The sequence below is a fragment of the Cervus canadensis genome, chromosome 7 (assembly GCF_019320065.1).
Source record: "Cervus canadensis isolate Bull #8, Minnesota chromosome 7, ASM1932006v1, whole genome shotgun sequence".
Taxonomy (NCBI): domain Eukaryota; kingdom Metazoa; phylum Chordata; class Mammalia; order Artiodactyla; family Cervidae; genus Cervus; species Cervus canadensis.
The window spans coordinates 5,179,010-5,192,826 of NC_057392.1; the positions used below are offsets into that span (position 1 = coordinate 5,179,010).

The following is a 13,817-nucleotide window of genomic DNA, read 5'->3' on the forward strand; positions in this document are numbered from 1 at the left end:
AATCACAATAATATATAATACCTAAAATGAATATGGTTATGTAAAACGTTATTTAAAACATATTTTAAAAAACTAAATTAGGTTATTTTTAATCAGCTTTATTGAGGTATAAATCATATAACATCTAACTTAAAGTACAGAGGTTACTAACTTGTGATAAATTTACAAACCTGTGTGGCATCCATCCCAATCAAAATATAGGAACATTCCAACTCCCCACAAAGTTCCCTGTTGTTTCTCTGCAGTTACTCCATCATACCTGCCACAGGCAACCAGTGATCTGATTTCCGTCATTAAAGATCTACTGTAAGATTTTCTATAAATGGAATCAAATAATATGTACACTTGTGTCCAGCTTCTTTCCCTCAGTTTAACACCTATGAGATTTTTTGCCATTTTGCTGCATATATCTTTAGTTCATTTCCTCTAACTGCTGGACAATAGAATATTGAATTGTTCAAGATTGACTGTTGAATATTCCACAGTCTATTCTCCTAGTGATGTCATCTGAGTTGTTTCCAGTTCAGGCTATCAAAAATAAGGCGGCTATGAACATTTTTATAAAGCTCTTTAATGCTTTCAGTTCTTTTGGAGAGGTAACTAAAAATAGAATTGCTGAGTTAAAAGGTAGGTGAATTTTTAATTTACGAGAAATTGTCAGACTGTTTCCAATGTGGCTATACTATTTCACACTCCTACAAGCAATGTATAACAGCTCCAGCTGTTCCACATCATTGTCAACTTTTGCTACTGGAAGTTTTTTAAATTAGCTACTCTACAACATTATAACTCAACTATACGTCAATTAAAAGTCATTTTGAAAAAAAATTAGCTATTCCAGTGAATGACACGATAAATGCTTACACCTGTGTAATCTCTACCCTAATCAAGATAAAGAACATTTCCATCTCCCTAGAAAGTTCCCATGTGTACTCATTCTCTCCATACTGTCACGGGAACCAGTGATCTGACTTCCATCATGACACATTACATTCAAGACTGTAGAGAGACAGAAATATACAAACTGTATTTCCCTTATGAATAAGGATGCTGAATATCTTTTCATGTGCTTCTTGCCCATTTATGTATCTTATTTTAGGAACTGTTGGAGTCTCCTCCACATGTTTTGAAAGGTTTGTCCATTTTCTGATCAGTTTTTTTTTTTTTTTTTAAATAAATTCTGGACACAAATCCTTTGTCAGAACATTTTCTACCAGGTGTGGCCTGCCATTTCATTTTCTTGACAGTATCAGTTAAAGGGAAGAAGGCTCTGATTTTGACAAAATCCAATTTATTATTTCTCCTCTTTTATGACTGATGCTTTTGGCACCTAAGTAAAGAAATCTTTGCCTTCCCCCAAGTTGCTAAGATTTTCTCCTACGAAGCAGCTTCTTATAAGTTCACTGTAAGAATGCTATTTTGATATTTAAATTCTCCTATGAAGACATGAATCTCTGAAACACTAGTCAACATCCTTTCTCAAGAGTACCTCTTTCCTGGTAATGTTTAAAGAATTAAAAAAATATTTTTAAAATGTCACCATAAAATACAATCTCTTCAGGATGTCACAACTTAAAAGAGGATGAAATGCAAACTAAATGTCTCTTGTGCTGTGCTGTGCTTAGTCGCTCAGTCGTGTCGGACTCTTTGCCACCCCATGGACTGTAGCCCTCCAGGCTCCTCTGTCTGTGGGGATTCTCCAGATAAGAACACTGGAGTGGGTTGCCATGCCCTCCTCCAGGGGATCTTCCCAACCCAGAATCAAACCAGAGTCTCTGGCATTGCAGGCGGATTCTTTACCAGCTGAGCTACCAGGGAAGCCCAAATGATTCTTAAAGAAGTCATTTCTGACCCTATCCAAGAAACAGCTGACTCAGCTTCTCAGTTATTATAAAACCTGTTCAACTTCTGTCAATATATTTTTCACTTCAAATTTTTCACTACAACTGCACTTCAAATTGTAACCAAAATAAACTTTTAAAAATTGGTCTGTCAAAATAGTCTTTTTAATTAGTCTCAACATAGAAATTAATATAAAACAACTGTTAGGCAAAGACGTGTAGGTCTTTTTTCTCCTTTGCGTCATTTTATAAAAAATTATAAAATTGAGAATTGTATCATGTATCCACTCTCAAATATTATTTTTAAAGCACATTCTAAAGTCAAATAAGAAAAAGATGAAAATTATTCACTAAGTCACCTGTATCACTGTATCATCACAATCTCAACAACCTACTCCCCACATCTGGGTGCCCACATCTTTATTTTATACATAAGTAAGTTAACTAATCAATCCATTTGAGAAAAGTTTTCAACAAGGTTGCAATGACAAGACTTATACTCTACTGTTATCACTGATCTATGATCATACATATCACTCCCGAGGAAATTCCTGGTGTGGGGAAGAAAAGCACAAGGTACAAGAAGTATTGCTACTCAGTTTGTTTATAGATCTCCTACTTCTCAAACGGATTCAGACAGAGATTTAGGAGCTATGGATTCCATATGTGACTCCTACTTACCTGCTATGAAAATTCTATAACCAGACTACCTATAAAAACTGTAATATTCAGAACCCATAATATCAGATCTAAATGATATCTACTGTCTTTTGACTTAACAGCTTATCACAACATTCAGAAAAGTAGAAACACTGAAATGAAAGCAAGGTGAGCAAGGGTTCATACTACAGATTCTTTCACCCCGTTCCGCAAGAATGCTAGGAGGCACTTAGAATCCAAAAAACATCTAGTCTAATTGTATTGAAATGACCTAAGGTAACCACTGACAGCCTTAAAACAGCTTCCAAGTGGCTATGAATCTAGAAAAATAACTTAAGGTGGATAGGTAGCTCAGCTGGTAAAGAATCTGCCTGCAATGCTAGAGACCCCGGTTTGATTTATGGGTCGGGAAGATCCCCTGGCAAAGGGATAGGTTACCCACTCCAGTATCCTTGAGCTTCCCTGGTGGCTCAGTCAGTAAAGAATCCACCTGCGATGCAGGAGACCTGGGTTCGATCTCTGGGTTGAGAAGATACCCTGGAGAAGGGCATGGCAACCCACTCCAGTACTCTTGCCTTGGAGAATCCCCATGGACAGAGGAGCCTGGTGGGCTACAGTCCATGGGGTGGCAAAGAGTTGGGCACGACTGAGCAAGTAAGCAGCAGCAGCAGCAAAAATAATTGGTTTTATCATTTCCCAACACAAACAGCTGGCAAGGCAAGGTTTAAAACAAAAAGCAAGCTAATTTTAGCTTCTCATTTGAGAGGCTATGTAGTAGAAACTAAAACAAGTATTCAACTTATTGAAAATTACTAGTTTTATATATCACTGATTTTTATGTGATATGTAATGAACATACATTAGGAAACAAACAGTTTCAGGTTCCAATCTCAGTTTTGCTTCTAACTTCCTTTATTAAGTGTGCAAATTATTCAGTCTCTTGGTGACTCAGTTTCATCATTTAGGTAAATAACAGAATTCCAATAAAACAGGGCAGGTGATTTATGATTAAAGATGTGAAGTATATTCAAATCTTCTTGGGCTACTAAGTATTTCATCCAGCATATGTTCATTCCAACAACTCCTAATTCCCTTATTTTAACTTTTATCTCTGGACAAGACTGTATCCTTCCAGCACAGTGCTCTGCACTATAATTATATCCACAAACACTATTAAAAGGAAAATGTGGCACATTTCAATTTTATGAATTAGAATTTACTATGATACTCCTGCAGAGTTACTACACTTCCAAAAAATGAGAAATCTACCTAGGAGCTCGTTCCCTTACAATGCACTACTTAAGTTAAGTGACTTGTATAAATGTTAAGGGGTAATTTATTCTCAAGAGAAACAAAATTATGATGCACTTTGAGAAAAGTTCAAATAAGTGGGCAAAATTTAGCCTAGAGAAAAAAACTGAGGTATTGGTGGTTGTTTTCAAAAACTTCAAAGACTATCATGTGAAAGATTAATTAAACTTGTTCCCCATATATCTAAGGGACAGAATTAGGAACAATTAAAAGGAAGATACATTTTTGAGGCAATGAAAAGCCAGATGAAAGCAAGTACTGTGTCCATCCTGTTCTCGTGGCTGTATGAATAAATAGCGCCCAGCAAGTTCTTGGCATACAGTAGGTTTTCCTTTTGATAGACATTAATCAACTAAATCTAAGAGCTTTGCAAGAGTCAGAATAGTTCTAAGACCTAACAGGCTGCTTAGGAGGCAGTGAACTCCTTGGTCACTGGAACATTAAGCAAAGGCCAGATGCCTACTTGTCAAGAATAACTGTCAGGAGGAACTAAGCAGAAGGGACTCAGTCCAGCTTAGTGAACATCAGGGCTCCTCCAGACTCTGGGATTCTGTAATTCTAAAAACAAATTCAGAAACTACAAGGAAAGTAAAAGTTCCAGATGAAGAAAGACTTCTTGATGATAACAGTCAGGAAAACATATAAAAGTTATCATTCAATATATATCATATTAGTGATAACTTACTAATTTTTTACAAACCTTAAAGATTTTTCAACAACTTGGGTACGATAAACTTCTTCCTGGTCCAAATTTATGGTGCAGAAACAATCTCTCATTTTGTTGGGTCCAAGATATGGCAATAAATTTTTCGCTTCACCTGTTGGCACAAAAATTAAAACTGGTGTTAAATATCACCAGCTGCTTCGTGCTAAACCTTATATGGGATGCATTAAATGAAAAAGAACATATAAGATACAGCACAGAAAATAATATTAGTGATTACAGAAAGATAATAAACTTGGTCTAAAATAGTCTGGTGAGATGGAAGGGAGGAGCTGTGTGTAAAGGGGCACGTGAGATCATGTTGTACCACTGGATCCCTGGTCCCAGGAAAGAGCAATGCCCCCAACTTGTGCTCTCATCCCATCCCACCGGCACCACCCCAAGGACTTGTCTCCACAACTAATCCCTCTTTCCTGTATCATTAATTGTCCTCTCTACTGGATCATTACCATCAGCTCATAAACAAACTCTGGTATTTCCCAATTGTAAAAACGGCACAAAAAAGAAAAAAAATCTCCTTTGATTCCACCTGCCCCCCATGATATCATTCCACTTCTAGACTCCCTTTCACAGCAAAACTTCTCAAAAGCAAACATCTACAGTCACTGTTTCTAATTCCGCACCTTCCATTCATTCTTCCATCCATGGAGCTTTTAACTCGATGATGACAATGAAGCTGCTCTAGGCAAGGTCACCAATGCCTTTCATATTGCCAAACCCAATGACATTTCTCTGTCCTCATATCTGATCTGGCAGCACTGTTTAATGTAAGTGAAGGCTAACATCTCTCCTTAAAACTCATTTTTTTCTTGGCTTCCACAACACAGTATTTCTGGCTTTCTTCCTACATCACTGGCCCTCTGCTGACTTCTTTCCCCCCTCACCTCTAAATGTTGCAGTGCTTCAGGGCTCAGCTCTGGGCCACCTTCTCTTCTTTCCCTAAGCAAATTCCTTCAGTGTATGGTGTTAATGCCCATGCCTCTCAGAGGCCTGAGGTCATTTCCAGGCCTGATTTCTCCTCCTCAACACTAGATGTGAATATTCAACTGCCCCTTAGAATATCCAGTAGAGTTCTCAAATTTTATAAGTCCCAGACAAACAATCTGATTTCCCCCCTCAAAAACCCACTGTTTTCCCCAGTCTACCACCATCTTCCTCTCTTTCTCTCACCTGTTCCCCATACTTCCCACTCCCACATCTAGTTCATCAGTAAATCCAGCAGAACTCCATAATAAATCCCAAATGAAACCACTTCTCCTTGCCTTCATCAGTATAATCCTACAATCCATTCTTCATCAAGGAGTGTGATCTTTTAAACACAACATTCAGATCAATCACTCCCCTACTCCAATACGATTTGACTTCACTGGAGCTTCCTCAATGGCTCAGAGGGTAAAGAATCCACCAGCAATTCAGGAGATGCCGGTTTGCTCCCTGGGTTGGGAGGATCCCCTGGAGGAGGAAAACGGCAACCCACACCAGCATTCTTGCCTGAAAAATCTTGTGGACAGGGTCACAAAGAATCAGACAGAGATTCTTTCTGAGCAACTAAACAGAGAACAGAAGTCAATCCATTTCTAAATTCCCTTGGTCTACCCAGCCCCACTCGACTGTCCTCTCTTTGACCTCTTCTCCTCCCACTCTCCCCAGTGTTCACCCTCTTCCCATTCATCAACCGTGTCAAGCTTGTGCAAGCTTAGGACCTCTGTCTGGAGTCCTCTAACCCATCTTCATATGGCTGTCTCTTCCTCTCACTCAGGTCTCAGTGCAAATGCCACTTCCTCAGAGAAACCCGTCTGTACTGTTCTATCTATAATAAATAATCCTGCTACTATATTCTATTTCTCTGTGTTCTTGATAGCATTTACAACTATCTGAAACTCTTCATTTTTATGTCTGATTCCCTCATTCTTAGGGAGTTCTTAGCTACCTCATTCAAGGCCTGAGAACTTAACTGATCTTCAGGATCTCAAATAGTGACTGTCAACTATTGAGAAATATGTGCTGAATGAATATTAAAGAATCAGTTAAGTCTAGTTTTGAAGTTCTTGTGAGAAGCGGGTGCTGAAATCAGACACCAGTGTACTAAATTAGGAAAAAAGATGGTAGGCATTAGGGAAAGAGCATTTCCCTGAGAATCATGAAACTAAGCTTTCCGTATTACCTTTGGTACTAAGTGGCCAAATGGCTTCAGATAAACCTAGGAAGAACAAGTTTTCCTGACAAAAGTCTGGGCTGGATAAACTCAGGTGTCTTTCTGCTTACCAACTTTAAAACCAAAGACCATCTGAACCAATTTATTTTAAAGAAGTCTATCAGAAACTTAAGTACCTGTGAAAAACTCAATACACAAATGACTTTTTAAAATTAAAATTAGAAAAATCAGGGGAAAGTCCCTCAGAGCCATCTGGGAGGCTGTCTCTCTGGCTTAAGTCCTGAGTAAGTCCACTGAATAAAACATTAATTAAAAGTAAAATTAAGGAAAATTAGAAAAATCAATGGAAGAGCACCAGTAAGATACTGTTATTTAGTTCATCACTGAGAGATTAGAAAAAAAAATCAAGTTACCATGTCACAGAATAAACATATTCATTTCAAGTCAAAATGAAAGAATCTAATCTTTTAAATGACCCCTGAATTGCCCGATATGGGTTGGCCTTTACAAATTCACTAGTTTCCTAAAATGCAAAAATAATGTATATCTGAATTTGTATCCATCCATTCTCCTCTTCCTCAAAAGATTACATGTCCATCCCTATTATCCACAGCTCATCCCTCTACCTGTGTTCTCTCTTCCCTGTTTCCTCCCTCTCACTCTAGGACACTGCCCCACAGTTTCCTTTTCAACCTCCTTTAAGTCTTTCCTTTTTTGCCATCTCCCCTCTGTACAATCCAGAGGGTTTGAGGGGTTTTTTTTTTAGCAGAAAATCCACCTAGGTCACTATAAAGGGCTTGCAAGGTAAACAAATTTGGAATTAAATCATAATAAACATGCTCCATATCTAATGAGGGAATCTGGAATACTAAATCACTGCCCTTGAACATGTTGCTATTTCATTCACACAAGCGCAACTTGAGAAACTACACTGTATAAACGTACACATATTCCGCCACCCACATTTTTAAGAGGGAAAGGGGATTATTTTCTACAGAATCCAATGAAAGTGACATTATTAGATATTTACTTAGAATAAGTAAAAATTCAAATTCTACAGAATACATAAAATATAAAATGCACTCAACATCACTTCCTAGAAAAGTTGTTATAATCTTATCCGTCACTGCTGTTCAAAATAAAGTAAAATCATCTAATCAAGGCTAGATCACCAATTGATCACGCTAATATGTTAAGTCAGCTTTCAAGTCTTTAAACTGTACCTCCAAACTACAGCAGTAACTAACTGGCATTAATCAAAATAATTAATTGCCACATTATTTTAAAAAATCAAAAGTGAAGTAACTAATGGTTAGAGAATTCACAAAAATAATGTAGCACTCTATACATCTCTAAACAAAAAGATTATTTTAACAGCACACTCTTTATATTAAGCTACACAAAAAGAAATGAGGAACTTGAGATTATACCTGTCCTGCATATGATATTTTCATAGGGCCTCACTAGTTCTAGTAAATTATTGTATATAAATAAGTAAGTGCATTGGCCAAAAAATAAACAAACAAAAAACTACTGCTCCTTAAAACGCAAGCGTCTGGAAAACTTATTCTATAATCTCTGCTCCAATTCTTCCCTGCTCACAGCCTGAATCTGCCATTTGGCTTCTGAACCTATTTCTTTACTATAACTCCCAAGAACACTAATAATATTTGTTGCTGTTTAGTCACTAAATCATGTCTGACTCTTTGCCACTGAGCCACCTGGGAAGCTCTACTAATTAGTGTGTGTGTGGATGTGTGTGCTCAGTCGCTCAGTTGGCTCCAACTCTTTGTGACTCCATGGGCTATAGCCTACCAGGCTCCTCTGTCCATGGGAGTTCCCAGGCAAGAATACTAGAGTGGGGTGCCATTTCCTCCCCCAGGGGATCTTCTTGACCCAGGGACTGAACCCACGACTCCCACATTGGCAGGCAGATTCTTTACCACTGAGCCAACTCTGTGGTAATAATGTCAGGAAACACTGGGCATACACAGACCATTAAATTCATCATACAGGTGGAGAACCAATTTCAGCTATTTTTTTAATGTTTCATTATAAAACAATAAAAATATACTAAAATACAAACACTTATAAGATTCTCAACATTATTTCGTGGTATTACTTGCAATCTTTCTCAATTTATCTGCAGCCTATTTGGTGATGGCTGGCCTTCAGGAAAATCAGGGTCTGTATCTGTGGTAGATATGGTAGGTCAGTATGACTTCCTGTACTGCAAAGACTAGAAAGCTAAAAACTACATTTCCCATTGTATATTCTTGCCTCCTTTGTCGAAGATAAGGTGTCCATAGGTATGTGGATTTATCTCTGGGCTTTCTATTTTGTTCCATTGATCTATATTTCTGTCTTTGTGCCAGTACCATACTGTCTTGATGACTGTGGCTTTGTAGTACAGCCTGAAGTCAGGCAGGTTGATTCCTCCAGTTCCATTCTTCTTAAGATTGCTCTGGCTAATCAAGGTTTTTTGTATTTCCATACAAATTGTGAAATTATTTGTTCTAGTTCTGTGAAAAATACCGTTGGTAGCTTGATAGGGACTGCAGTGAATCTACAGATTGCTTTGGGTAGTATACTCATTTCCACAATATTGATTCTTCCAATCCATGAACACAGTATATTTCTCCATCTATTTGTGTCCTCTGATTTCTTTCATCAGTGTTTTATAGTTTTCTATGTATAGGTCTTTTGTTTCTTTAGGTAGATATACTCCTAAGTATTTTATTCTTTTTGTTGCAATGGTGAATGGTATTGTTTCCATAATTTCTCTTTCTGTTTTCTCATTGTTAGTGTATAGGAAAGCAAGCCTCTCATGCAGTTAGGGTTGTGGCTATGATTTAAATTCCATCAATTAGATGCACTCTGGAAATTTGGAGGACAAAAGAGAATGGAGGTGGCATTTAGGTTGCTTCTTCTAGTAAGCACCATCATGGAGATGCCTAGGTTTTCTACAGCAGCACTTGCTGCAGTCCTGGTATCCAGTCACAGGTTTCACAGACATCGGGAAGAATATAAAGTATCCATTCTGACACACAGGTCGTGTGCGTGACAGCAGCAGCATGAGCCAGCAGCAGTGACATCCGTTTACTTGTTGCTGGCTGTTTCCTAACAGTGGCAGATTTCTGATCATGGCACAGGTGACAAGGTTCTAAAGACTAGCAGCTAAGAGTTACAATTTCCTAATTTTTCAGGCACCTTTCTGATCCAAAAAGAGGAACTCCCTTCATGGCCCTGATGCAATGTGACTTTTGAATGTTATTTTTGAAAGTTTAAGGGCTTCCCAGATGGTGCTCATGGCAACCTACTTGCCAATGCAGGAGACCTAAGAGATATGGGTTCGATACCTGGGTTGGGAAGATCCCCTGGAGAAAGAAATGACAACCTACTCCACTATTCTTGTCTGGAGAGTCCCATGGACAGAGAAGCCTGGCAGGCTACAGTCCTTAGGGTTGCAAAGAGTCGGACACAACTAAAGTGACTGAGCACTTAAAAGTGTGACTAAAGTCTGTTCCTTCAATCTTTCCAACAATTCTATATAAGTCACTTAAAATCTTTTATTAAATCTCTTTCTGCTTACACTAGCTAGAGTTGATTCTGTAGCCTAATCCTGACTAATTTTTTTCTTATCCTTTCTACCTTTCCTAACAAATCTAAAAATCCCATTTCACATTAACAGTCATCAGAGCTTGGTAAATCTTTCAGCTATTAATAGATGTGGCTATCTGGATCAAACATGGACTCAGAAATTATAAAGTAATACCTCACTGACAACGACTTCTGTGTTCCATGAGACAGTGAGTTCCATGAAAAGCACAGCACATCCAAAAGGTGAAAGTGTCAACTTGGGAACGGGAGAAAGATAGATCCTGACTCTCTGCATGGTTGTTACTATCTGCTTTCAGAAAACACTTCTGCATTTCCTATTGTAGCATTTAGATGTAGTTTTTAAACAGTATGTACTAGCACAAAAATAGAAATATATATCAGTGGAACAGGACAGAAAACCCAGAAATAAGCCCATGCACCTACCACCAATTAACCTCTGACAAAGGAGGCAAGACTACCCAATGTTGGAAAGACAGTCTCTTCAACAAATGGTGCTAGGAAAACTGGACAGCCAAATGTAAAGAAGTGAAATTAAATCATTCCTTATCTCTATACACAAAAGTAAGCTCAAAATGGATTAAAGATGTAAAGGACACTATAAAACTCCTTGAGAAAAACATAGGCAGGACACTGTATGACATAAATCACAGCAATATCTTTCTCAATCCATCTCCCAGAATAATGGAAATAAAAACAAAAATAAACAAATGGGACCTACTTAAGCTCAAAAGCTTTTGCACAGCAAAGGCAACAATAAACAAAGCGAAAAGACATCCCACAGACTGGGAGAAAATATGTGCAAAAGATGTGGTAAGGAATTAGTCTCCAAAATTTACAAACAGCTTATGATGCTTAACAGTATCAAAACAAACAGCCCACTCAAAAATGGGCAGAAAACCTGAAGACACATTTCTCCAAAGAGGACATACAAATGGCCAATAGGCACATGAAAAGATGTTCAACATTGCTAGTTATTAGAGAAATGCAAATCAAATATTTGCATTTGATTTGGGCAAACTGGTGTGAGGTAATACCTCACAATGGTAATACCTCAGAATGGCTATCAGCAAAAAATCCACAAACAATAAATGCTGGAGAGGGTGTGGAGAGAAGGAAACCCTCCTATACTGTTGGTGGGAATGTAAATCACTACCGCCACTATGGAGAACAGTATGGAGGTTCCTTAAAAAACTAAAAATAGAGCTACCATATGACCATATGCAATCCCACTCCTGGGCATATATCCAGACAAAAGCATGATCCGAAAGGATACACGCATCCCAATGTTCACTGCATCACTGTTTGTAACAGACAAGACATGGAAGCAACCTAAATGTCCATCAACAAAGGAATGGATAAGGAAGATGTGGTACATATATACAATGGCATATTCCTCAACCATTAAAAAGAATGAAACAATGCCATTTGCAGCAACATGGATGGACCTAGACAGTCATACTGAGTGAAGTAAGTCAGAAAGAAAAGGAGAAATATCCTATGACATCCCTTATATTTGGAATCTAAAAAGAAATGATACAAATGAACTTATTTACAAAACAGAGAAAGAGACTCACAGACTTAGAAAATGAACTTATGGTTGCCTGGGGAGAAAGGATAGCTGGGAGGTCTGGGAAGGTCATGTACACACTGCTATGTTCAAAATGGATAACCAACAAGGACCTATTTTATAGCACATGGAACTATACTCAATATTATGCGCTGGCATGGATGGGAGGGGGGATTCAGGGGAGAATGGATACACGTATATGTATGCCTGAGCCCCTTTGCTGTTCACCTAAAACTACCACAACACTGTTAATCAGCTATATCCCAATACAAAATAAAAAGTTTAAAGTTTGAAAAAAATGTGACTTTTAAAACATGCTTGATAATACGATATCATGGCTCCATGAATTTGGGACTCCCAAATTCTCACTATCTAAACCATGTGCACTATTTTGTATACCTCCATCTTATCCTTAAATTTACACCTTTAATCTTTAAATTTTAAATCTTTAAATTTACATCTTTAAATTTTAACTCTATTAAGATTAAAGTGTTCAAGATATTCAGTAAATTGCTAAGATACAACACTTGAGCAAGATAGCTGAAATAATGGAAATAATTTTTACCTGCATTTGAATGAAAGTAGGAGATGTTTTTAGCTTAGTCTTCATTTTAAATATTTTGTGCATACGCAAAGGTAGGAACTTGTCCTATAAAGGCAGATGTATTATTGGCCCCACAGCAAACAGTATAGATCTGATTACATTTAGAAGTGTTGCTATTTCCTTCAACAAAGAATCAATTATCAGGAGACATATTACTGACAAAACAACTGTTCCTCTATGAAGAAAGGAGCCTGGCCTTCAAGCACAACATCTTTTATTCTGTAACAAGACCATTTCTTGTTGAATTCATAACTGGTACTCTTCTTAAGAGGGCTTTCCTGGTGGCTCAGTGGTAAAGAACTGGCCTGCTAATAGAGGAGATGACAGTTTGATCTTTGGTCGGGCAGATCCCCTAGAGAAGGAAATGGTTACCCACTCCAGTATTCCTGCCTGGGAAATTCCATGGACAGAAGGAGTTTTGTGGGCTACATTCAGTCCATGGGGTCGCAAAAGAGTAGGACATGCCTAGCAACTAAACAACAACAATAGCTCTTTAAGAACTTTTCTAGTCTACACGCCTTACAATGTAATTGTTAACCAAATTAAAAAAAAAAAAAAAAAAACACCTCTCCTAAAGCAAGGGTTTTAGAGGTGAACTAATTCTCCACTGGGCATTTACTACTTCTCCCTCACAGATGGGCTGCAAGTATGCCCATAATTTAACGAAATTAAAAAAAAAAAAAACACCCCTCCTAAAGCAAGGGTTTTAGAGGTGAACTAATTCTCCACTGGGCATTTACTTCTTCTCCCTCACAGATGGGCTGCAAGTATGCCAAGAACACCTTCACATGACAGATACAGCACTGGTTTTGTCCAACCATAAAATGAAGTAACGCCTGCCCATTCATGTGATAGTAATTGTTTCTCTGCATCATTCAAATCCTATAACATCAAATACAGAGTATATAATAAAATGGTATATTTAGCTTGGATCCCCATCCTTCACACTGTTGCTAGTTCCTGTTTGTAGATATGTAAGTATGTTACACAGCACTCCTGCTCAAGTCTTCAGTGGTTCCACACTACCTACCACTGCCCGCCTTGCAGGATAAAATCTAAAATTCCTTAGTCTGGCATAAAAATGCTTCATGATCTGGCGCCATCTACTATTTAATCATAACCCCACAAGTTATGCTCCAGCAGTACTGCACTTTTAGTTTCTTGAAAACACTATATTCTCTCATGCCTCTGTACATTTACAATGCTATTTTCACTGCATGGGATGCTCTCACCTGATCTTTTTCCCCACAAAGCTCTGCTTAAGGCATCTTTGTACAATCTTCCTCAGCTCCTAGGTAGTCATGTCACCTTTTCCTCTCTCTCCTACTGCACTG

General features: G+C 38.0%; 1 protein-coding gene across 3 annotated transcripts in view; it reads right to left on the reverse strand.

Annotated features, from left to right (window-relative positions):
* Positions 1-13,817, reverse strand: part of RASA2 (RAS p21 protein activator 2) — a 120,468-nt gene that overhangs the window by 89,306 nt on the left and 17,345 nt on the right. For all 3 annotated transcript variants that reach the window (XM_043474237.1, XM_043474236.1, XM_043474235.1), the window contains exon 2: positions 4,513-4,630. In XM_043474237.1, coding sequence (XP_043330172.1) covers positions 4,513-4,589 — 77 coding nt within the window. In that variant the 5' untranslated portion in view covers positions 4,590-4,630. The remainder of the gene's footprint in view (positions 1-4,512; positions 4,631-13,817) is intronic.